At 37.5% G+C, this 22,334-nt stretch overlaps 1 protein-coding gene across 3 annotated transcripts in view; it reads right to left on the bottom strand.

Annotated features, from left to right (window-relative positions):
* ACSL4 (acyl-CoA synthetase long chain family member 4) overlaps positions 1–22,334 on the bottom strand; it is a 96,236-nt gene that overhangs the window by 30,837 nt on the left and 43,065 nt on the right. The window contains exons 3-6 of one of the 3 annotated variants that reach the window (XM_054580369.1): positions 5,599–6,128; positions 5,174–5,351; positions 3,179–3,288; positions 2,920–3,058 (exon numbers count right to left, since the gene is read on the bottom strand). In XM_054580369.1, coding sequence (XP_054436344.1) covers positions 2,920–3,058; positions 3,179–3,288; positions 5,174–5,351; positions 5,599–5,949 — 778 coding nt within the window. In that variant the 5' untranslated portion in view covers positions 5,950–6,128. The remainder of the gene's footprint in view (positions 1–2,919; positions 3,059–3,178; positions 3,289–5,173; positions 5,352–5,598; positions 6,129–22,334) is intronic. The other 2 variants (XM_054580370.1, XM_054580371.1) reach the window with 2 other exon arrangements.

The raw sequence follows: 22,334 nt of genomic DNA, 5'->3' as shown, positions 1-22,334 counted from the left end.
TTCCTTTTCTGAGCCCTCCCCTCTCAGAGCCACACAGCCAGCAGGCAGGCACCATTATCGGAGTCTTCATAAGCCTGGCTCACACTGTTTGCCCCACGCTGGTGATTCCCTGAGGCCACGGTTCACCCAACTTTTGGGCCCACCCAAGCTGTCCAGTGGCTTTTCCACACGAATGGCCTACTTGGCTCATGCTTTAGGTATTCCTAAAAATCTCTCAGAGAAGAAGAATCTAGTCTCAGTGTGCCCCATACCTCTTGCTAAGTGGTTCTGGCCCTGGCACTAGCAGCAGCTGGCCTTGGTCTGCAGTTAGGCCTCGCCTGGACACCTCTAAGCCCTGTACAAGTGGCACCCATCCGCAGATTGCTTTGTAGCTCATGCTGGGTGTGCCTGGACAGAACACAGTGGGCAGCTCACCTTGGCCTGCACCTCCAGGGAGGCCCAGAGCCACTGCACACAGTGGACAGGTTCAGACCACGTCAAAACATTACCATCCAACCACCTCCACAAGCGATACACTCAAGAGGCGGACTCAGCAGGCACCAGAACCCCAATGAACTAAGTCCAGCTCTGCGGGGTGGCCCCTTTCACAGCTGATTCTCCACAGTGGTTGGAGGTCAGTGGTTACAGCCAGTCCTTGCAGCTGATCAGCCTGGGAGCAATCTCTCCCACCGATGTGTCAACAGCAATCAAGGCTCAACTACAAGACGGTTTACACAGCCCATACAGGGAATGCACCTCAGGTGCCCAGTGTAGATGATCAAGGAGGCTGTGCCACTGGGCCTCACAGAACACATTTCACATTAGGCCACTCTACCAGGCCAGTGAGTCATATTAGCTCTACCTAACACATAGAAACAAACACAAGGGTGGCTGACACAATGAGGAAACGAAGAAACATGGGCAAATGAAAGAACAGAACAACACTCCATAAAAAGAACTAAGCAAAATGGAGGCAAGCAATCTACTAGATGCTGAGTTCGAAACACTGGTTATAATGACACTCAAAGAATTTAGTGAGAACCTCAACAGCATAAAAAAAGATCAGTCAGAAATGAGGACACATTAACTGAAATGAAGAATAATTGCCCTGACTGGTATGGCTCAATTGGTTGGGCAATGTCCTACAAAGAAAAAGGTCACTGGTTCAATTCCTGGTCAGGGCACATACCTGGGCTGCAGGTATGGTCCCTGGTTAGGTTGCATTCAAGAGGGAACCGCTCACTTTTTCTCTCTCTCTCACAATGTTTCTATCCCTCCCTTTCTCCCTCCGTTCCTCCCTCTCTAAAAGTAAATAAATAAAATCTTTAAAAAAGAATAATTTACAGGGAATCAACAGTAGAATATATGAAGCCAAGAATCAAATGAGCAATTCAGAATATAAGGAAGCAAAAAGCGCCCAATCAGAAGAGCAAAAAGAAAAAAGAATCCAAAAACATGAAGATAGTGTAAGGAGCCTCTGAGACAACTTCAAGCATACCAACATTTACATCATGGGGATACTGGAAGGAGAACAGAGAGAGAGCAAGAATTTGAAAATCTATTTGAAAAAAGTGACAGAGAACTTGGTAGAGAGGTAATAGACATGCAAATCCACGAAGCACAGAGAGTCCTAAACAAGATGAGCCCAAAGAAGCCCACACTAAGATACATCATAATTAAAATGCAAAAGGTTAAAGATAAAGAGAGAATCTTAAAAGCAGCAAGAGAAAAGTAGTTAGTTACCTACAAGGGCCCTCATGAGACTGACCATTGATTTCTCAACAGAAACTTTCCAGGCCAGAAGGGATTGGTAAGAAATATTCAAAGTGATGAAAAGCAAGGACCAACAACAAGATTACTCTACCCAGAAAAGCTATCATTTGGAATTGAAGGGCAGATAAAAAGCTTCCCAGACAAGAAAATGCTAAAGGAGTTCATCACCACCAGACCTGTATTAAATGAAATGTTAAAGGGTCTTTAAGAAGAAAAAAGAAAGATTAGAAATATAAACAACAGAATGACAATAAATACATCATATCTATCAATAGCTGTATCTAAAAACCAAAATAAACAAACAAACAGAACAGAAACAGACTCATAGATACAGAGAACATTTTGATGGTTGCCTGATGGGACAATTGTTGAGGGTATGGGTGAAAAGGGAGTAAGAAGTACAAACTGGTTGTTACAGAATAGTCATAGGGATATAAAGTACAGCATGGCGATACAGTCGATAATATTCTAATAACTATGCATTATGTCTGTTGGATGCAAGATTTATTAGAATGATCACTTAGTAAGTTATATAATGTCTAATCACTGGGGTGTATACCCCTGAAACTAATCTAATAATGTATATCAACTGTAACTGAAAATGGAAATTGATACAAAAATAAGAAAAAAGTAAAATAAAAAATAAAAATACAGGTGGGGGGGGAGGCAGAGACAAATGTATTTAAAAAGTAAATAAATTAAAAAAAATAAAAAAATTAAAAAATTAAAAATACAATAAAAAGAATAAATTCAAGCATGGATATTGGCAAACAGCTTTTTATCACCTATAAACAACATTAAGATCACGAGAATTAAGCATTTTTTTTAAAGTTTACTAAATAGAAGCCCGGAGACCTTTTCCTTACATGAGGTCCAAAGTGGTAGGTTATAGGTTATTTGAAAAAAGAAAATTTAGACAGCAACCACGATGAAGGCTCATACATTGTATTACATCTCTACTTCTCAGTAAATTTCAAAACAATGGTTATCTTTTAGAGGAAAAAGGGAGGGAAAACTTTAATTTATATAAGGTCTTGACAGTTTTCAAACATTTTAACACTTTTTAAATCAAAGAGATTTACACTTTTCACTCATATCACTTCTTTTCCTAACCTACTGAAATAACTTTGAATAGATGAATATATTTGTTTTAACTGCTTTACTTACAGTTTTCTGGCTTGGATCCCAACTCTTCTACTGATTGCATGCTGTGAATCTCAAATCCTTCAGGGTATTCTGTTTTATTGATAGTTTTATTGTCCACATAAATGATATGTTTAACACAATTAATGTCTAATAATGCAGTCTGTTGAGCAGAAAGAAAATCCAGTTATTAAATAGGAGCCTGCCGTAAATTCAATCATTGAACATTTTCCCATCCTGTCAGATAGCACCACCATGGATTAAAAGAAAATTTCATACTTACCTTAAGTTTACTTTCCAGAAGTTCAACACTAGTAATCAGATAGGCAGCTTCAGATTCATTTAACCCATGAACAACAGCATCTTTGCCAAGTGTGGCATATAAAGTCACAACTACACAATATAAAAATAAATACAAAAGTTAAATGATAAACATTCATTCAGTATATTATTTAAATCAGCTTTTAATGATAGGTATACTCACAGATGCAAAGATATTTTATAATTTAATTTGATTTCATAGTCTCTGCTATATTACCCTTCTACCTTACCTCAAATTTCCTGGTAGTCCAAAATTTTCCTCACAGATTCTCAGGATTCTAACTTTCTAAACCCGAAGAAACCCAGAACTACACGAAGTGCCACAACTGATCAAAAACCAGTCAATTAAGACTGTCAAGGCCAATAGGTTCTGGCTGAAGTTTTGTTTTTTAACTTGTATTATTTTTAATTTTTTTAAATTACAGTTTATATTCAATATTATTTTGTATTATTTTCAGGTATGCAGTGGAGTGGTTAGACAGTCATATACTTTACAAAGAATTCCCGCTCATATTTCCAGTAACCAATTGGTACCATACACAGTTAGTTATTGTAATATTTTTGACTATATTCCTTATGCTGTACTTTACACCCTTGTGAATATTCTGAAACTACCAATCTGTACTTCTCAATCCCTTTACCTTTCTTTGCCTGATCCCCCAATTCCACTGCCCTCTGGCAACCATCAGTCTGTTCTCTGTACCTACGAGTCTGTTTCTGTTTTGTTCGTTTATATTGTTCTTCTATTCCGCATATGAGTGGAATCATATGGTATTTGTCTTCCTCTGACGGGCTTATTTCACTTAGCATAATGACCTCTAGGTCCATCCATGCTGTCGCAAATGGTAAGATTTCATTCTTTTTTATGGCCTGGCTGAACTCTTAATACAGGTCACAGCTATCCCAGCAAGGGCTCCCCTGTGATACACACTTCTGTTGGGCATAGCACCAAAGACAGGATAAGTCTTTGAGAATCCTCACATTTTCAGGATCTCAAATCAGAAGACAGGCCATGAATCATGTTCTCACTTTTTCTAAGCTTTTTTAATGGGTCTCACTCATGTCCATGCTGATTGGTGACTCCCAAGCCTAAACTGGAGTAAACAAGGAGATCTACTCTTTACAATTGAACAAAGAAAACATAAACTGAAACCCAGATCAGTTAGAATCAGAGGACATCTGCTAAACTTAGATAGGCTTGGAAATTCAGCTCTAGGCTAGTAACCAAAACAGCAACACGGTTAAGAACAGTTACTTTTCACGAGCTGTTGATTGTTAAAGTTAGGTGATGCATATATAGGGGATTAATTTCATATTATCTATTTTTGTTCGTTAGAAATGCAAACCCTTGATTCCTATACCACACCTATAGTGTTCTATTTCAGTCAACAAATAACCAAGTGCTTATTAGTATGTGACAGGGACAGTTCTGGACTATTAATTTTTAAAAATCATTTCTTGCACAATGGCTAAAGATATATACCCAATTATACTTTCTGGCCAACTTATCTCATGCCAGTTCAAGCTGTCACATGCTTATTTCACATGTAAAATCAATAAAGTAAAATAAGAGGCCTTTCATTCATTCATATATATATATATGGCAATGAACTAGAATTATCTTAAGCAATGATTTTTTAAATGATTATTTTGAGGGTCACTTCCTAAAAAATGCCCCCAAGCCCTCAATCTTTAAAGTATAATGCACATGCAATTAAAAAATAAAATTCTGAATTCTATCCACCGAGCTGCCAAATGCCATATTAGCTCTTAGAAGTTATTATCTTCAACAGGATTTACCAGATATCTTTTAACCATGTTACATACTGTTTTATAAACATAATTTATGCAGTTAAATGACTGAAGAACACTTAATTCAAAAACTCAAACACTTCGGGGCAATTTCACATGTAAGCCAAACCCTTTCTCTCCCTCTCCAAAACCACATGGCACTTACGAGGAAAGTTGTACTTAAAGCAGGTCTGTGCTGCAATCATCCATTCGGCCCTGGTCTCACAGAAAATGGCAATAGTGCTCTTCGCTTTTAATCCCAATGCAGTGAGTCCACTACCAAAGTTATTCACTCTGTGGTTCACTTCAAGGTAGTTCATCCATTTATAATTCCCAAGAATTAACTGTTAATGTGAGACATTCTTTAATATTAGTAAATTTATTCAAACAAGCAATTAAAAAAAAAACTATTCAAAGTGCAAAACTCTAAAGTGCCCTTAGGTGAATATACAGAAGCTTTGGGTACCTTCTGAGAATTAGTTACACAGCACCATAATGGAACACAAGGATATTTAAAATGCATTTTGATTTATGATAGAGTAACATGTACCCTCCCCCTTTAAAAAAAGAAAAAGCATAAACATGGTTTACCTTCTTAAAAACCTTTCCATTTGGCTGCATTTCATTTTCTTCACTTAGGATTTCCCTGGTCCCAAGGCTGTCCTTCTTCCCAAACTTGGATACAGCATGATCAAATAGTTTATCAAGAGTGTCTGCTCCAGGGATGTCTATGACAGCTAGTGAGTCGAAGTGCGTGACAGAGCGATATGGACTTCCAGGTTTGTCTGAAGTGGGCTTAGCTTTTATTCTCTTTGCCATAGCGTTTTTCTTCTTGGCATTGGTAAGAAAATACCATGGAATAAATACAAGGGCACTATATATTGTTATTAACAAGTGGACAGGCAGCAAAATAATGGTGGGCACATTTAGCTTAAGTTTCATAGTGGCAAGGCTTCTAAAATGCTGTTTATTTCTTGTTATTCCTTGGCTTCTGAAAGCCTTATTTTGCTGAAGAAGGCAATAATGGAAGCAGCAGTAAGAGTAGCAGTATAGCCAAGAAGTTCAATTTTAATGATACAGATAAAAATTAGTAATCTTTGGAAGCCAACAATAAAGTGCACCTGCAGGTGAAGACAATAAGCCAGGCAGAGAGCAGGAAAAAAAGACAAAAACAAAAACAAAAGAGTATTAAAAAGTTGATAGAACCATTGATTTAAATACAGGTCTTTATTAGATTATATAATTGATTTGTTACAGAAAGCTGAAATAACTGGTGTGAAAGACTGGCTTTTCCCATTTTAATCATTATTGCCATAAACTTCTGAATTTAATATCTTCTGGGATTTTAGGGATACTGATATTCTGTACCTCATTCTGCAAGTGAGTTTAGCAACACTACTTTAATACTTACATGAATGCATGAATATGATATTTAAGTTTGGAAACTTTGGGAGAGTAGGGATGATTATAATGAGTTTCTCTTAAATATGTATATGTAAACCAGACAACTTTAAATCAGACTTGGTTTTGTATCCAAAAGGGAAAACCAATCCACCATTTTAGGTTTATTTCTCAAAGATCAACCCAGAAGTCTTATTCTGAGTTCTTCAGTGAGGTTAATTTCTGAGATAATGCTATTCATGATCTCCTATGCCAAAAATTAGAGCAATATAATCATAAAACCACTTCCTAAGTGTCCACTTTGTGCTCAAAATTGCACCAGTTGCCTGGGAGTAGTAGTATTAAGTCTGAAGTAGTGTAAGTCCTGACCCTTACCCATTACAAGTTAACAGTTAGGAGGCAATCAGCACACCAGAGAGATTCAGCATTTTTCAAACTCTTTTGGGGTGGGGGTGGGGAGTGGCAGTGAACCACTTCTCAGATAAAAACCTGGCAGACTGCCCTTATATAAAACTAAAGTGGAATTTCTCTGCCTGAAGCAAGAATTGGGGGTATCCAGAGTCCTACCCTGAACTTTCAAAACGCCACTTCCAGAGGTGACCACAGAAACATTTCCAATGAAAAGCCCTGCAGAAACACGTGTTACGGTGTGCAGGAAAAGCAATAAATGCAATAGGAGTTCAGAGGAAGTACAAAATGGCCAAGAGTAACTAGTGGAGGATATGCAGAAGTTAAGACTTAAGCTGGATCTTATGTTAGGGATCTGGTAATGAAGGAGAAAGAATGGAGGGCATTCTGGGTACGAGAACAACATGAAGATACAGAGATATGAATGAAAGGACTTCGGGAGAATAGAGAGCGCAAATAATAAGGGCACTAGCCTGACTGAGGCACAGAGTACTAATTGGCTAAACAGACAAAAATAGTACAGAATCTGACAACTTCAGCAAAGCAGTTCTCATTCGATTAGGCAGAAAACTGTAGCCCACTGCAGGTCAGAACAGTGTCAATTGGAAAGGAAATGCACAAACAGCCTCCAGGATACTATCTCTCAGGGAGTGTGCCTTCAGCTGAGAAAGCTAGTTTGGTGAGTGGCACTGTATTTTAACCATAAAAATTAAAATATTAGTTCACTTGGAGGAGACAAATTTAAGCCCACCCTTCTGCAAATCTTGTGGAAAAAGGCAGGCAGACTACTCACCCCAGGACAGTCGTTTGTCTTTTACAACAATAATAATATAAAATGATAGCTTAATTCTGCCTCTGCTTTTGTTCATGTCCTTCAACTGAGCATGGTGAAATGAATAAGAAACTACAAGTGAAAAGACCTGGATTTTAGTCCCCATCTTGTTCACAAATTGGCTATGTAAAGCCACATGGTTGAGCTTAAGGTCAGACTAGATCAGTAGCCCTTACTTAGAGATAATGGGTCCCTTAGAGAATCGAGTGAGAACTATGAACCCAATTCCCCAAAGATATGCAAAATACTAACACTTAATTTCAGGGAATTCATGAGTTCTCTGAAATGCACCCATGAACCCCAAAGGGTGCTACCAACCCTGAACTGAGAATTCCTGGCCTAGATAATTTCCCAGGGCCCTTATTACTTCAAATTTTATGATTTACCCTACCTAAAAATTGCTTTCTCAGACTGACAAATCTGGCCATTCATTTCTTCAGATAAGATATGTCAAGTGTCTATAACAGTGCCCGGTCCTCAACATGCAAGAGCCCTTCTAACAATCCTCTCAACATCAAACATTTTGTAACTACTCAAATCCACAAATATTTTCCACTCTCTAATTTCCTGCATCACTTGAAATGTCTACCACTCATTCTGATCCTTGATTATACCATCATTTCCAAACATCTGAGCACCCAAGCATAAAGCATAGACCTGTAGATCTCAACTCTATCAACCCCAACACTTCTTTTTTATATCAAATATTTTATAACACTCCTTTACAAACCTTAAAGGATAGTTATAGATGATAACCTACCTACACAAATAATTAAAAAATTACTTACTGGTACATAAAGGAGTATCAAAAAGAAATTAATTCAAAATAAATAATACATGCCCTGGATGGCATGGTTCAGTGGATTGAGCACCACCCTGTGAACTGAAAGGTTGCTGGCTCGATTCCCAATCAGGGCACATGCCTGGGTTGTGGGCCAGGTCCCCGGTTGGGGGCATGTGAGAGGCAACTGATTATCCATGTATCTCTCACACATCAATGTTTCTCTCCCTCCCTTTCTCCCTCCCTTCCCCTCTCTAAAAATAAATAAAATATTTTTAAAAAACAAAATAATTCTTATTTCAACATATAAACTCTCAGGGAATACCAGAAAACAAACAAAAGTGTTCAATCAATGAGGTGCCCCTAAGAGGCAAGTAACACCTCATCCTCATTTGAGTAACTGTCAGACTTGAGGCTGAAGACATAAAGAAGGCAGCTTTTGAAGGGCTTTAAAATCTAGCTGGATTTAAACTGTACTGTATGTTTTTAGTCATTTATGTTGTTATATACACTTAGTCTTTTATACATGTTTGCCTTAAGTCTTGGAGGTAGGGAAATGTCTTGTACTTAATCCTCATAGTATAGAAACACATGCAGGTACCCACACAGACACACACATGCACACACACAGTTGGCAAGTCTCAAAGAACATTCAGGTGAAGAGAGGCGAGAGAGATCATTTAGCCCAGAGGTTTCCAAATTCTGGTGGCATCCATTTGAATACAATTTTATATCGACATAAAATACAAGTACAACTATGGCTGGTATGGCTCAGTTGGTTGCAGCATCATCCGTAAGCCATAATGCTGTGGGTTCAATTCCCAGTCAGGGCACATGCTTAGGATGCAGGTTCAGCCTCCAGTCAGGGTGGGTACGAGAGGCAACCAATTGATGTTTCACTCTCACATAAATGTTTCTCTCCCTCTTTCCCCCTCACTTCCCTCTCTCTAAAAATAAATAAGCATGCCCCCGGGTGAGGATAAAAAAAATGACAAGTACAGATAAAAGCAAAAAGTAGAGCTGCTTTGGTGAGGAAGGCTGTGACAGCTCCTGAAGTGGTTCCTTGGAACCTCCAGTTCAGGTGCACATATTTCTTTAAGGGTTTGTTTATTTATTTATTTATTTTTAGAGAGGAGGAAAGAAGGTGAGAAAGAGAGGGAGAGAAACATCAATGTGTGGTTCCCTCTCACATGCCCCCTACTGGCGACCCGGCCCACAACCCAGCCATGTGGCCCTGACTAGGAATCGAGCCAGCGACCCCTTGCTTCACAGGCTGGCACTCAATCCACTGAGCCACACCAGCCAGGGCAGCATGTGTATTTTGGCCACTGATATTGTCTGATCCCTTATTTCACAAAGAAGCAAATAAGAGACAGTGCAAATTGTAACCGAGGCCCATCTCCAAGTCTGGCGCTGTTTTAAGCCCAACAGCTAATCTCTGCCCAGTGTTGCCTATCATCATGTCTTTTGATCAGTTCATTTGAAAGTGACATTCGAACACCTACTATGTGTAAGTTTTGAGAACTTAATTCAAAGATGAGTAAAATATGCCCTGCATTATTTGTTTACATGTATGTATGTACATGTGTTCATGTATATGGGAGTGGGCAGGGACATCAGTGCACAGATATATAAGATAGAATGTGATAAATCCCACAAGAGAAACAAGAACAAAATGCTAAAGGTATTCCAAAGAAGGATGACTACATCCAGTTTGGGAAAAAAGAGATGACGGCAGAAGTAGTGCCATCTAGAAAGATTTCACACACACAAAAAAATTTGAGGTGGGCATGAACAATGCCTATTTTTCAACAAAACAGGGCAAAGATTAGGAAATGAGGACAATCCTACTAGAGGGAACAAATGGATGAGTAACTGAATGTGGCAGAACAGTGCAGGATGTATAAGAAAAGCAGCAAGTAGTGTAGCAGCTGCTTTAATGCTCTAATGTGTAAAGTGCTGCTCCACTTTGAGGATCCAAAGCAAGGGGAAAACTGAATTATTTCAGAGTCAACTTTACTAGATTACAAGTATACTCTGAGAGACACATGCATAAGACAAGCTGGTGACTCAAGATTAAACACCATGCTATTGTTTTAAGGGAAAATGAATTATTCACTAAGAGAGAACATCCAGTATCACCCTGGGTGGTAAGTAGACTAAACTTAGGAGATCTGGGATCTAACCTCAATGTCTATGATGAAATATAACTTTGAAAGATTTATATAACCTCTCACTGAAAAGCTCTGTACCAGTGGCACCTTATGTAAAACAGGAATACTGCTTGTAATAGCTACTACATGGTATTGTTGGTGGAATCCTTCATTTTATCCAGGTTAAATTCCATGAGCAATAATAATCAGTCCCTGGAACACATGAGGTCTGTCCATAAGGTATCAAGCCACATAATATGAAAAACAGAAACATTTATTGAAAGAGATACATGATACAAGAAACATTGTACATAGGACAATGACACCTCAGCTCCCTTCAAAATGGGCATCTTGGGACCTCACACAGTTCTCCCAATTGCCATCAACTGCCCCATTGTAATTTCTGGAATCTCACTAATGGTCTGAAATCTCTTCCGTTTGAAAGGTCATTTTAGTTTTAGGGAAAGCCAGAAGTCACGGGGTACCAAATCTGGGCTGTAGCGGGGCTGGGTCACCAGGGTGACTTGATGTTTCACCAAAAATCTCTGCATAAGACTTGATGCATGAGCTGGCGTATTGTCGTGATGAAGCTGCCAATCACCGGTTGCCCATAGCTAAGGCCTGCTCAGTCATCTGCATAGTTTTCATGGAGGAATGTTCAAGCTTAATGCAAAATTTGATACAGATTCATTGCTCTGCTTGCTCAGTCATTTTGAATGTGATGTCCACACAGTACACATGATGACTCAACAGCATCTACCACCCCACTGACTAGTTTAGTAAAGTCATCCTTGTTCACACATACAAATTCCAGTCCACTCTCCTTGGCTTCCAGGTTACATTGATGTGGCAGAAACTGTTCTCGTTTTGTTAACAATGGCTGAACTTTTTCCAGACAGACCTCATATTCTCAACACTCTTTTCTCTCTCTTACTTTTTGTGCTTCCTTCACTAAATCACAACCTGGTTAAGCCCAGTTCTCCAACCAAACATCACTTGTATTCACACAGCTGAATTCGGCTGTACAAAAACCTGACTATCCCCCTTTAAATTTGTGATTCCACCCTCAAGTGGGCCATACTACACTGCACTAGTCCATGTACTGGCCCACTCTCCAGGATTCCATGCCTTCTCTCTCCCCAGATCACCAATATTCCCCCTCCAACCTCATCCTTAACTGCCAACCTGGCTTACTATTTTGCTAAGAAAACTGAAAAGGTCCAAGAGAAATTCCACAGAATCCAGCCACCTGCCACTGCATCTACCCATCTACTAGCATATGTGGCCACATGTACTTTCCATTCCTGTGATTATGGATGAAGTGATGCTACCAGGTAAGGCCAACCCCTTCACTCATGCAGGCCACCTTGTCTATACAGTAAAAACCTAGAGGTACTACTCTACCCATTCTTCCTTCACTCTCCTCCTCATTAATGTTTCCTGCTCTACTGAATCATTCCACTATAATCATCATTATAATGGTCTATTTTTTTCTTTACCTTTCATTTACCTTTACAGTCAAAAACTGTAAGAACAGTTTTGCACATTCTTTTTTTAGTTTTGCATATTCTTTTTTATTGTATATTTTCCATTAACAAATACGCCCCTTACACCCCTCTCCATCCAGCAATCACCACTGTTGTCCATGAGTCCTTTTTCCTTTTTGCTCAGTCCGTCCATCCACAACCTCCCCCTCCCCACTAGCTGTCATCCTGCTCTCTGTCTATGAGTCTATTCCCATTTTCCTTGTTAGTTCAGTTTGTTCATTAGATTTCACATATGACTGAAATCATATGGCATTTGTCTTTCTCTGACTGGCTTATTTCACTTAGCGTAATGTTCTCCAGGTCCATCCATATTACAAAGGGTAAAATGTTCTCCTTTTTTACAGCCAAGTAGTATTCCACCGTATAAATGTCCCACAGTTGTTTTATCCACTCATCTGTTGATGGACACTTGGGCTGCTTCCATATCTTGGCAATTGTAAATAACATTGCAGTGAACACAAGGGTGCGTACGTTCTTTCAAATTAGTGTTTTGGGTTTATTCAGATATATTTCCAGAAGTGAGATCACTGGGTCAAAAGGCAGATCCATTTTTAATTTTTGGTGTATCTCCATACTGGTTTCTGCAGTGGCTGCACCAGTCTGCATCCCCACCAACAGTGCACTAGGGTCCCGTTTTCTCCACAACCTTGCCAGCACTTGTTGTTTGTGGATTTACTGATGATAGCCATTCTGTCAGGTGTGAGATAGTATCTCACTGTGGTTTTAATGTGCATTTCTCTGATCATTAGTGATGTTGGGCATCTTCATGACTCTTGGTCATCTGTATGTCCTCTTTGGAGAAGTGTCTATTCAGGTTCTTTGCCCATTTTTCAATCAGGTTGTTTGTTTTTTTTTGGTGTTGAGTTTTGGAAGTACTTCATAAATTTTGGATATTAACCTTATATCAGATGTTTTGGTGAATGTTCTCCCATTCTGTGGGTTGTCTTTTTATTTTGTTGATGATTTCCTTTGCTGTGCAAAAAAATTTTAGTTTGATGCAGTACCATTTGTTTATTTTTTTTTATTTTGTTTCCCTTGCCTAGGGATACATATCTGATTTTAAAAAAAAAGTGCTGCCTATTTTCAAGATTTTGCTGCCTATTTTCTTCTAGGATTTTCATGGTTTCAGGTGTAACATTTAAGTCTTCGATCCATTTTTAATTTATTCAGGTGTGTTGTATAAGAAGGTAGTCTAGTTTCATTATTCTGCATGTACCTGTTGAATTGTCCCAACACCATTTATTGAATTTATCTTTAGCCCATTGTATGTGTCTGCCTCCTCTGGGGGATAGTAATTGAATATAAAAGTGTGGGTTTATTTCTGGGCTCTCTATTCTGTTCCACTGATCTATGTGTCTGTATGCCAGTACCATGCTGTATATGCTGCCTCCAAGAGACCCACCTCAGGTCAAAAGATACACATAGACTAAAAGTAAAGGGATAGAAAAAGACATTTCATGCAAATGGAAAAGAAAAAAAGCTGGAGTAGCAGTACTTATATCCAACAAAGCAAAATTTAAAACCAAAGCTATAGTAAGAGACAAAGAAGGACACTACACAACAATAAAGGGAACAATCCAACGAGAGGATATTACCCTGGTAAATATTTACAAAAGAAACACAGGAGCACCTAAATATGTAGAGCAAATCCTAATGGACATGAAGGGAGAGATCGACAGAAATACAGTCAGAATTGGGGATTTTAACACCACATTGACATCAATCGATAGATCTTCCAAAAGAAAAACAACAAGGAAACAGCAACCTTAAATGACACACTCAATCAAATGGACTTAATTGATATCTTCAGAGCATTTTACCCCAAAGCAGCGGAATATACACACTTTTCAAGTGCACATGGAATGTCTTCTAGGATAGACCACATGTTAGTACACAAGACAAGTCTCAATAAATTTAAAAAGACTGAAATCATATCAAGCATCTTCTCTGACCACAATGCTATGGAACTAGAAATCAATCACAAGAACAGTTAATAACACTCAAAGCCAGGGAAGCTAAATAACATTATTAAACACTGAATGGGTCAAAAACAAAATCAAGGAAGAAATCAAAAGATACCTTGAAACAAATGAAAATGAGCACACAACAATCCAAAATCTGTGGGACACTGGGAAAGCAATCCTAAGAGGGGAAATTAAAAGCATTACAGGCCTATCTCAAGAAACAAGAAAAAAGCTCAAATAAACAACCTAATGTCACACTTACAGGAACTTGAAAAAGAACAACAAACAAAGCTCAAAGTAAGTAGAAGGAAGGATATAATAAAAGTCGGAGCAGAAATAGAGTCTAAAAAAAAAAAACAATGAAAACAATCAATGTATCCAAGAGCTGGTTCTTTGAAAAGATACACAAGATTGACAAACATTTAACCAGACTCATCAAGAAAAAAAGAGAGAGGACCCAAATAAATATAGATACAATAGCCAATCTAATCTCCCAACCTCCATCTTTATAACAAATTCTAAGCTCAGCAGCCAGAGTACCCCAGTTAATGTGTAAGTTAGATTATGTCATTCCTCGGCTCAAAACCTAAAATCTAAAATGAAAGTGGAGAAGTTATCAAGTGACACCAAAGAAATAAAAACTTTTGTAAGGAAATATTATGAACAATTATATGCCAACAAACTGGACAACCTGAATGAAATGAATGAATTCCTAGAAACATACCATCTTCCAAAACTGAATCAGGAAGAATCAGAGACTCTGAATGGACACATACACCTAGTGAAATTGAAGCAGTAATTAAAAAAACTCCCAACCAACAAAAGCTCTGGGCTGGATGGCTTAATAGGTGGATTTGACCAAACATTCCGAGAAGAACCAACACCTCTCTTTCTCAAACTATTTCATAAAATTGAAGAGGAAGGAAAGCTCCCAAACTTATTTTATGAGGCTAGCATTATCCTAATTCTAAAATCAGATAAAGACACTACAAAGAAAGAAAATTATAGGTCATTATCTCTGATGAACATAGATGCTAAAATCTTCAACAAAATATTAGCAAAACAACTACAGCAATGCCTCAGAAAGATCGTACACCATGATCAAGTGGGATTTATTCTGGGAATGCAAGGTTGGTACAACATTCACAAATCAATAAATGTGATTCACCACATAAACAAAATGAAGGATGAAAACCATGTGATCATATCAATAGATGCAGAAAAACATTTGATAAAATCCAGCACCCGTTCATGATAAAAACTGTCAGCAAAGTGGGAATAGAGGGAACACACATACATGTAATAAAGGCCATATACAACAAACCCAATGCCAGCATCATACTCAACAGGCAAAAACAAGTGATCCCCTTAAGATTTGGAACAATACAGGGATGTCTGCTTTCACCTCTCTTATTCAATACAGTACTGGAAGTCCTAGCCACAGCAATCAGACAAGACAATGAAATAAAAGGCATCAAAATTGGAAACAGTAAAACTTACTTTATTTGCAGATGACATGATACTGTACTTAGAGAACCCCAAAGATTCCACTGAGAAACTACTAGAACTGATCAACGAATTCAACAAAGTAGCAGGATACAAAATTAATATCAGTTGCATTTTTATAAGCCAATAATGAACTAACAGAAAGGAAAATCAAGAAAACAACCCCATTCACAATTTCTTCAAAAAGAATAAAATACTTAGGAATAAACTTAGCCAAGGATGCAAAAGACCTGTACTCAGAAAATTATAAGACACTGAAGGAAGAAATTGAAGAAGATACAAGTAAGTGGAAGCACATACTGTGTTCATGGATAGGAAGAATTAACATCATTAAAATGTCCATACCACCCAAATCAATCCATAGATTCAATGCAATTACTATCAAGATTTCCAATGACATATTTTACAGAAGTAGAATATTTCAAAAATTTATATGGAACCACCAAAGACCCCGCATAGCCACAGCGATCCTAAGAAAGAACAAAGTTTGAGGAATCACACTACCTAATTTCAAACTATATTCTAAGGCCATAACACTAATGGGCTATTATTTCTGTTATCTTAAAAACCATTCCCTAAGAGCTGAGGCCAAACTGAGAAGAAAAGAAGCAAGGCAATGTGCCCTAATAGGGAGTTGATGGTAAACCACTAAATTTTGTAATGAAGGGAGTAACATTATCAGCGTTGTTTTATAAAGATCAGCCTGAAAGCACCCCTCCAAAAAAACAAAACAAAACAACAAAAAACAAAAAACAAAAAATGCCACCATTCCTTCTGTTGCACCTCTTTCTCCTTCTCTTAAGGACTTTTTTTTTAAGGACTCCTTAAAAGATTTGTCTGTGCTGTTTACCAGTTCTCTGCTCTTATTTTCTCTTGAACCCACTACACTCAGGCTTTTGTCATCCACACTCCACAAAATTGCTGAGATCAAAGTCACAAATGACTCCCAAGTTGTCAGAATCCAATGTCAACTAAAGCTCAGTGCTCATTTCCCTTGGCCTACCAGGATCCTTTAACACAGTTGACCTCTTTTCCTGCTTAAAACTTCTTCACTAGGCTTCCAAGAAACCATATTCTTCAGGTTTTCTTCCTATCTCCCTGGCCATTCCTTTTCAATTATTTTTGTTGCTTCTCCCCAACTTCCTTGATCTCTAACAGCTACAGTGCTCAGTCCTTTAGGCTCTTTCCTTTTTTATCTACACTCACTCCCATGATGATCTCATTTAGTCTCACAGCTTTAAATAGCACGTTCATAGTGATGACTTCCTAATTTCTCTTCCTAGCCTGCAGGTTTGCCTTTAACACCAGATTTGTATATCCAAGTGTTTCCTCAACATATCCATTTAACTATCAGTTGAAAACTTTACACTTATTATGCTCAAAACAGCCACTGATCATCCTTTAAAAACCTTTTCCACCCAGTCTTGCCCATTGCTGTAAATTACAGTTGCTTTGACCAAAGACCTTAGATTCACTCTTTCAGTCCTCAGTCTCTCTCGTAAATTCTATACCAAATTCATCAGCAAATCTTACTGGCTCTACTTATAAAACAGATATAAAATTTGACTACTTTTTACCACCTCCATTGCTATTATCCTGGTTCAAGCCACTACCATCACTGTCATCTCTTACCTGGATAGATACAATAGCCAATCTAATCTCCCAACCCCCATCTTTATAGCAAATTCTAAGCTCAGCAGCCAGAGTACCCCAGTTAATGTGTAAGTAAGATTATGTCATTCCTCGGCTCAAAACCTTTCAAAGAATCCTCCTATGGCTCACTCAGGAAGAAAAACAAGTCTTTACCAGGAACTATGACACCATAAATCATTCCCCTCGTTCTTAAGTGTCTGACTTCAACTCCTACTGCACTTTCCCGTAGTTCATTCTCCTATAGACACTTGTTCCTAGCTATTTCTGGTACATACCATCCTGCCTCAGGGCTTTTGTACATGCTATTCTGTCTAACTGGAATGTTCTTCCAAGATACCTGTATAGCGTAGTTTACCCACTTCTTTTTTGTCTTTACTCAAATATCACCTTCTCAGTGAGGCCTTTCCCAGCCACTCTCTCTAAAATTGTATCCCAGCATTCCAATCATTTTCTTGCTTTATTTTTCTCCTTAGCACTTATCACTAGTATATCATATGCTTCACTTTTCATGTTTACAATCAATGTCCCCATTAGAGCACAAGCTCCTTGAGGTAGAGTATATTGTTTGCTGCTGAATCTTCCTTCAGCAAATACAACAGTACCTCCACATGTTAGCTATTCAGTAAATTTGTTGACTGAAATAAGAATGTACCTGGAATTGCTCTGAAACTATAAAGTAAAAGTGTATGTAAGACAATAGCCTAAAGATAAGCAACCTTAGTCATCTTTAAAAAAAATTACTTGTCTATGCCAACATTCTAGGAAATGTCGTACTCTTAAAATCCCTGGTACTTAAAATAAATTTGAAAATGTTTTTAGTTGCTTAATACAAACATAAAACTAAAACTGTTGCACAGAGAGAAAAGACTGGTATTATAGAAGCATGAGGGCAATCATTTGTAATATGCACTTTTTTTGCAGATGCCTTTCACATATGAAGAGTGACACTACTGTCCCACCATTGGTAGTCCATGAACTCTGAGTTGTGCTTCCTTGAAATGAAGCAATGGATTTACTTCTATATCAGCCAGAAAAGGACAGGACATCATCTTCAGTCACAGAAAAAATGATTGTTTGCATTGATGTTTACCATTCCATATGCAAACCATACTAATAAACACTTGTTGAGCATTTACTATGGGATAGGCATTATGCTCACTCCTTTAGATACATTATTTCATTTAATCCTTCAGAAAACCCCTTTAAGGTAGTCTCATTTTACTGATGATGTAATAGTCTCACAGAGATTAAATAATTTATTTGCCCAAGATAACATAGCTAAGTAGGGATCCTTGACCTAGGTCTACCTGATTTTAAAGTCCATGCTTTTGGCAGCATTGTCTATGACGCTAGTCATACTAGTATGGCCTAAATTGGTGAGAGTGATGAACTTTGTATATAAAGAAATCTTGGCAACAATTTTGAGCACTGATCTGCCCTATATACAAATGCATTTTTTATAGGGGAAAATAAGTCCCTTAGGCATCTAGTAAGTTCTAGAAGTTTTAATGAAAAATCAGATGATATTTTACTTAATTTTTTTGATTTGAGGACAACTTTAATGATAAATATTTCATTCCAGTTACTTCAAATGCTCTGAGGCAGTTAGGCTAAACATAAAAAGCATTAGTGATACATTAAGCTCTAGTATACAAAGGAAACAAATACCACATACTGATTAAGGTCTGAATTTAAAAGAAGAAATAATCATCCCCAGAAGTGTGTGACAGACACATCATCAATTTAAGTATGAAAGAGAGAAACTAATAAACTGAAGTCATATAAGGCCAAGACAATTTCTTCAGAAGATTTAGAAAATGGACTAAACCAAGCAAGGTTCCATGCATCTGCCAAGTTGAAACACGCAGTAAGGACAACTTAAACTAATCTGTCCTTGACATAAAACCTTATAAAAATATTTTTAAAAAACAATATGAAAATCAATGATTAAGTATTTAAGTGCTACTTTTAAGAAATCACATTTTTCAAGTCACTCATCATTTAAGGGTAAATGATAAAGAGGTAATTCACCTTCTGAAAAAGATGAGCTGTATCTACTAAATCTTAAATGAGAAAACAATTATAAAAGTTTAAGAGATTAAACAGATAACCATACCTGTTGCACTTTAAAAGACCACATTTCTACATTGATGTTGCATCACCAAGACTTTTGTAATGGTTGGAGTGCTTTTCTAAAAATCCTATTTTCTTTCACACATTATTAAAAAGTTCCAAATGATTTTAAAACACACAGGAGAAAGCTCAAATACTATGTTAAAAAAAGAATGGCTGCATTTGGTTAATAAAATCAAACTTTACAGGAGCTATGTTGCAATATAATTAACTTTATATTAATATTGTAAGAAAATAAAAGGCATTAAGGGTGCCATGGTGTAGACTTTAATTTTGTTTGTAAAGCCTTCCATTTACTAGGTCTTTTTCTCTATGGGAACACAGTTATGATTTTAATATGTTAATCAAAAATAACTATTACAGAACTCAGCTTTAAAATTAACTCACTGTTATAATAAATGTGTTTTGTCCCAGTGATGAATATATAGTAGTCCTTCCTGACCTGTGATCTAATCTTCTGCAGTTTCAATTATGCATAGTCAACTATGGTCTGAAAATATTAAACGGAGAATTCTAGAAATAAACAATTCTTAAATTTTAAATTGTGCACCATTCTAAATGGCATGATAAAATCTCACGCCTTCTTGCTCCATCCCAGCTGGGATGTGAATCATCTCTTTGTCCAGCATATTAAGCTGTATACGCTCCCCACCCATAAGTCACCTAGTAGCCATTTCGGTCATTAGAACTACGATCGCAGTACCAATGCTTGTTGTGTTCGAGTAACAGTTATTTTATTGTTAGGTATTGTTAATCTCTTACTGTGTCTAAGTGATAAATTAAACGTTATCATTGGTATGGATATATAGAAAAAATAGTATTTACAGGGTTTGGTATTATCTGCAGTTTCAGACATCCAGTGGGGGTCTTGGAATGTATCCCCTCATAGATGAGGTAGGACTACTCTGCAGCCTCTATCTCTTGTCATCTTACCTATTTATTATAATACAATAATATAACTGTGAGCTGCCAACCATGAGTGCAGGTTCAAAAAAAATCTGTCACTAGCAGTAATACCACAGGGAGTATCTTTGTGTTACAGGGAGAATTTATGCAACTGTATCTTTGGGTCACATGACCTATAATCTATATTTGCTGGAGGAGCAACCAGTTTAATAGGTTAGCTTTTTGTTAATGTTGCTTCCTGGTCCTTTATACTGTTAAAAATCATACAACCACATATTCTTAGGCCATTTCCTACAAAATGACCTAATAAGTCACTAAAACAAGTAAGTCAGCTACTTGGCCACCATAATGTGAAACTGTATCATGGTTTAAAAAAAAAGCTCACTCTGTTCTTCACTATAAAATATACCTTATAAATGAGACTAATAAAAGAACAGAAAGACTGGTAAATCTGTTAAAGATGGAAATCTTATGGCCATTCAGTCAATCCTCAAATATTACCACCAGTAAAGAAGAACATAGATATTCCAAAGGCAGAAGAAGACTCAAAATGTATTTTTATTCTTAACATTTCATTATGGGTATGTTTGATGTTTCAGAAATTAAAGAACCTTTTTTTAAATTAAATTTATTGGGGCAAGAGAATTCTTAACTAAAGAAGGAAGCCATGGGAAGCCAAATATAAGTAGCCATGAAAAAGGACTCCTAGAGTTAATGTCTCCATGTCAAGGACAGGGAGGTATTTTCCATTCTCTTCTCTTTCTTCATGTTTATTTGTTTACCTGGCCTAGGTGTGCTTCACTAAGGTGAGTGAGGCAAGGGAGATAAAGGAATTGGGTGTTTCTGTCTTGAAGTGTATTTTGAGATAGTCAAGGCAAAGCTATACCAATGAAGTCTCTAAAGTGTTACAGACACTCCAAAGTGGCTCTAAACTCCTGAAAACACTGGCCAGATATTCCTGCTAATGCTTCTGCTAACCCTTACTTTTCACCTTGATAGTTTTTTCTTATACATGTAGATGGGCCAACTGCTATAAACGTTTATCTATCTGTGTGTGTGGGGGTGTGTGGGTGTGTGTGTGTGTGTGTGTGTGCGCGCGCGCTGGCGGGGGGGGGGGGGGAAGAGGGAGGAAGAGGGAGGGAAGGAGAGAGGGAACAGAACACACTTGAAAAAGCAAGACGATTCTCTGCAGGTAAATAAGTTAACTTTAGGAGCCTGAATACTACAGCCCTCATAAAGGCACCATTTTGTCTTTCCCAAAGGGAACACTAACCTTACTGATATCCTACTTCCTTTGTCAATCATGGGGTAGCATGCTGCCGAAATAGCTGAATTTAGAGACAGTTAATTCTGGCCCGCTCATAAAAATCTTTGACCATGTTTAATATTTTTCTAATACAGGCTAATCAGTAGAATTTAGCACTTAGCAATATAAAAACATTAGGTCTTTCAGATTTCTTTATAACTGGAATTCAAAATTAGTTGCCAGCACATACAAACTACTAGATTTTCTGTTTCAACTTCATCACCTATTATAATGAAAGCAATTCTCAGAAGACCAGAAATACAAGAGAGACAGCATTGTATACAGGGTTTTGATCCTGGTTCAGCAGCTTGCTGAGCTCTAAGACCTGACTGAAACAAATTCAATAACTCCTAGTCTGTTTCCTCATCTGTAAAATGAGAAAGTTGGATTCAGATTTTAAGATATTACAGACCAGATTTATAAAGAAAGAAGGATGGTGATGGGGAATAACACAACTGTCAACTTTTTACCAGGTATGACCATAAAAACAAACAAAAAAAAAACTACCACTTACCATCACAGTCATTTCATAAAATACAGAACATGTTTAATGCCCCAAAATTAGAAGGAAATATAATAATAAGCAATCCTTTAAATGGAAAAGAAATTAGCTTTGAAACACTCATGGCCTGTTGTCCTTATTTTCCTCACTTCCTCATGGACAAGTAAAAAAACTCTTCACTGAACAGCACTGGTTTAAAAAATCAATGTTTGGGAAATACCAGACTAGGTAATTT

The sequence above is a fragment of the Pteronotus mesoamericanus genome, unplaced genomic scaffold (genome assembly GCF_021234165.1).
Source record: "Pteronotus mesoamericanus isolate MK-2021 breed Mesoamerican mustached bat unplaced genomic scaffold, CSHL_Meso_final contig_58, whole genome shotgun sequence".
Classification (NCBI taxonomy): domain Eukaryota; kingdom Metazoa; phylum Chordata; class Mammalia; order Chiroptera; family Mormoopidae; genus Pteronotus; species Pteronotus mesoamericanus.
This window is presented reverse-complemented; position numbering and strand designations above follow the sequence as displayed.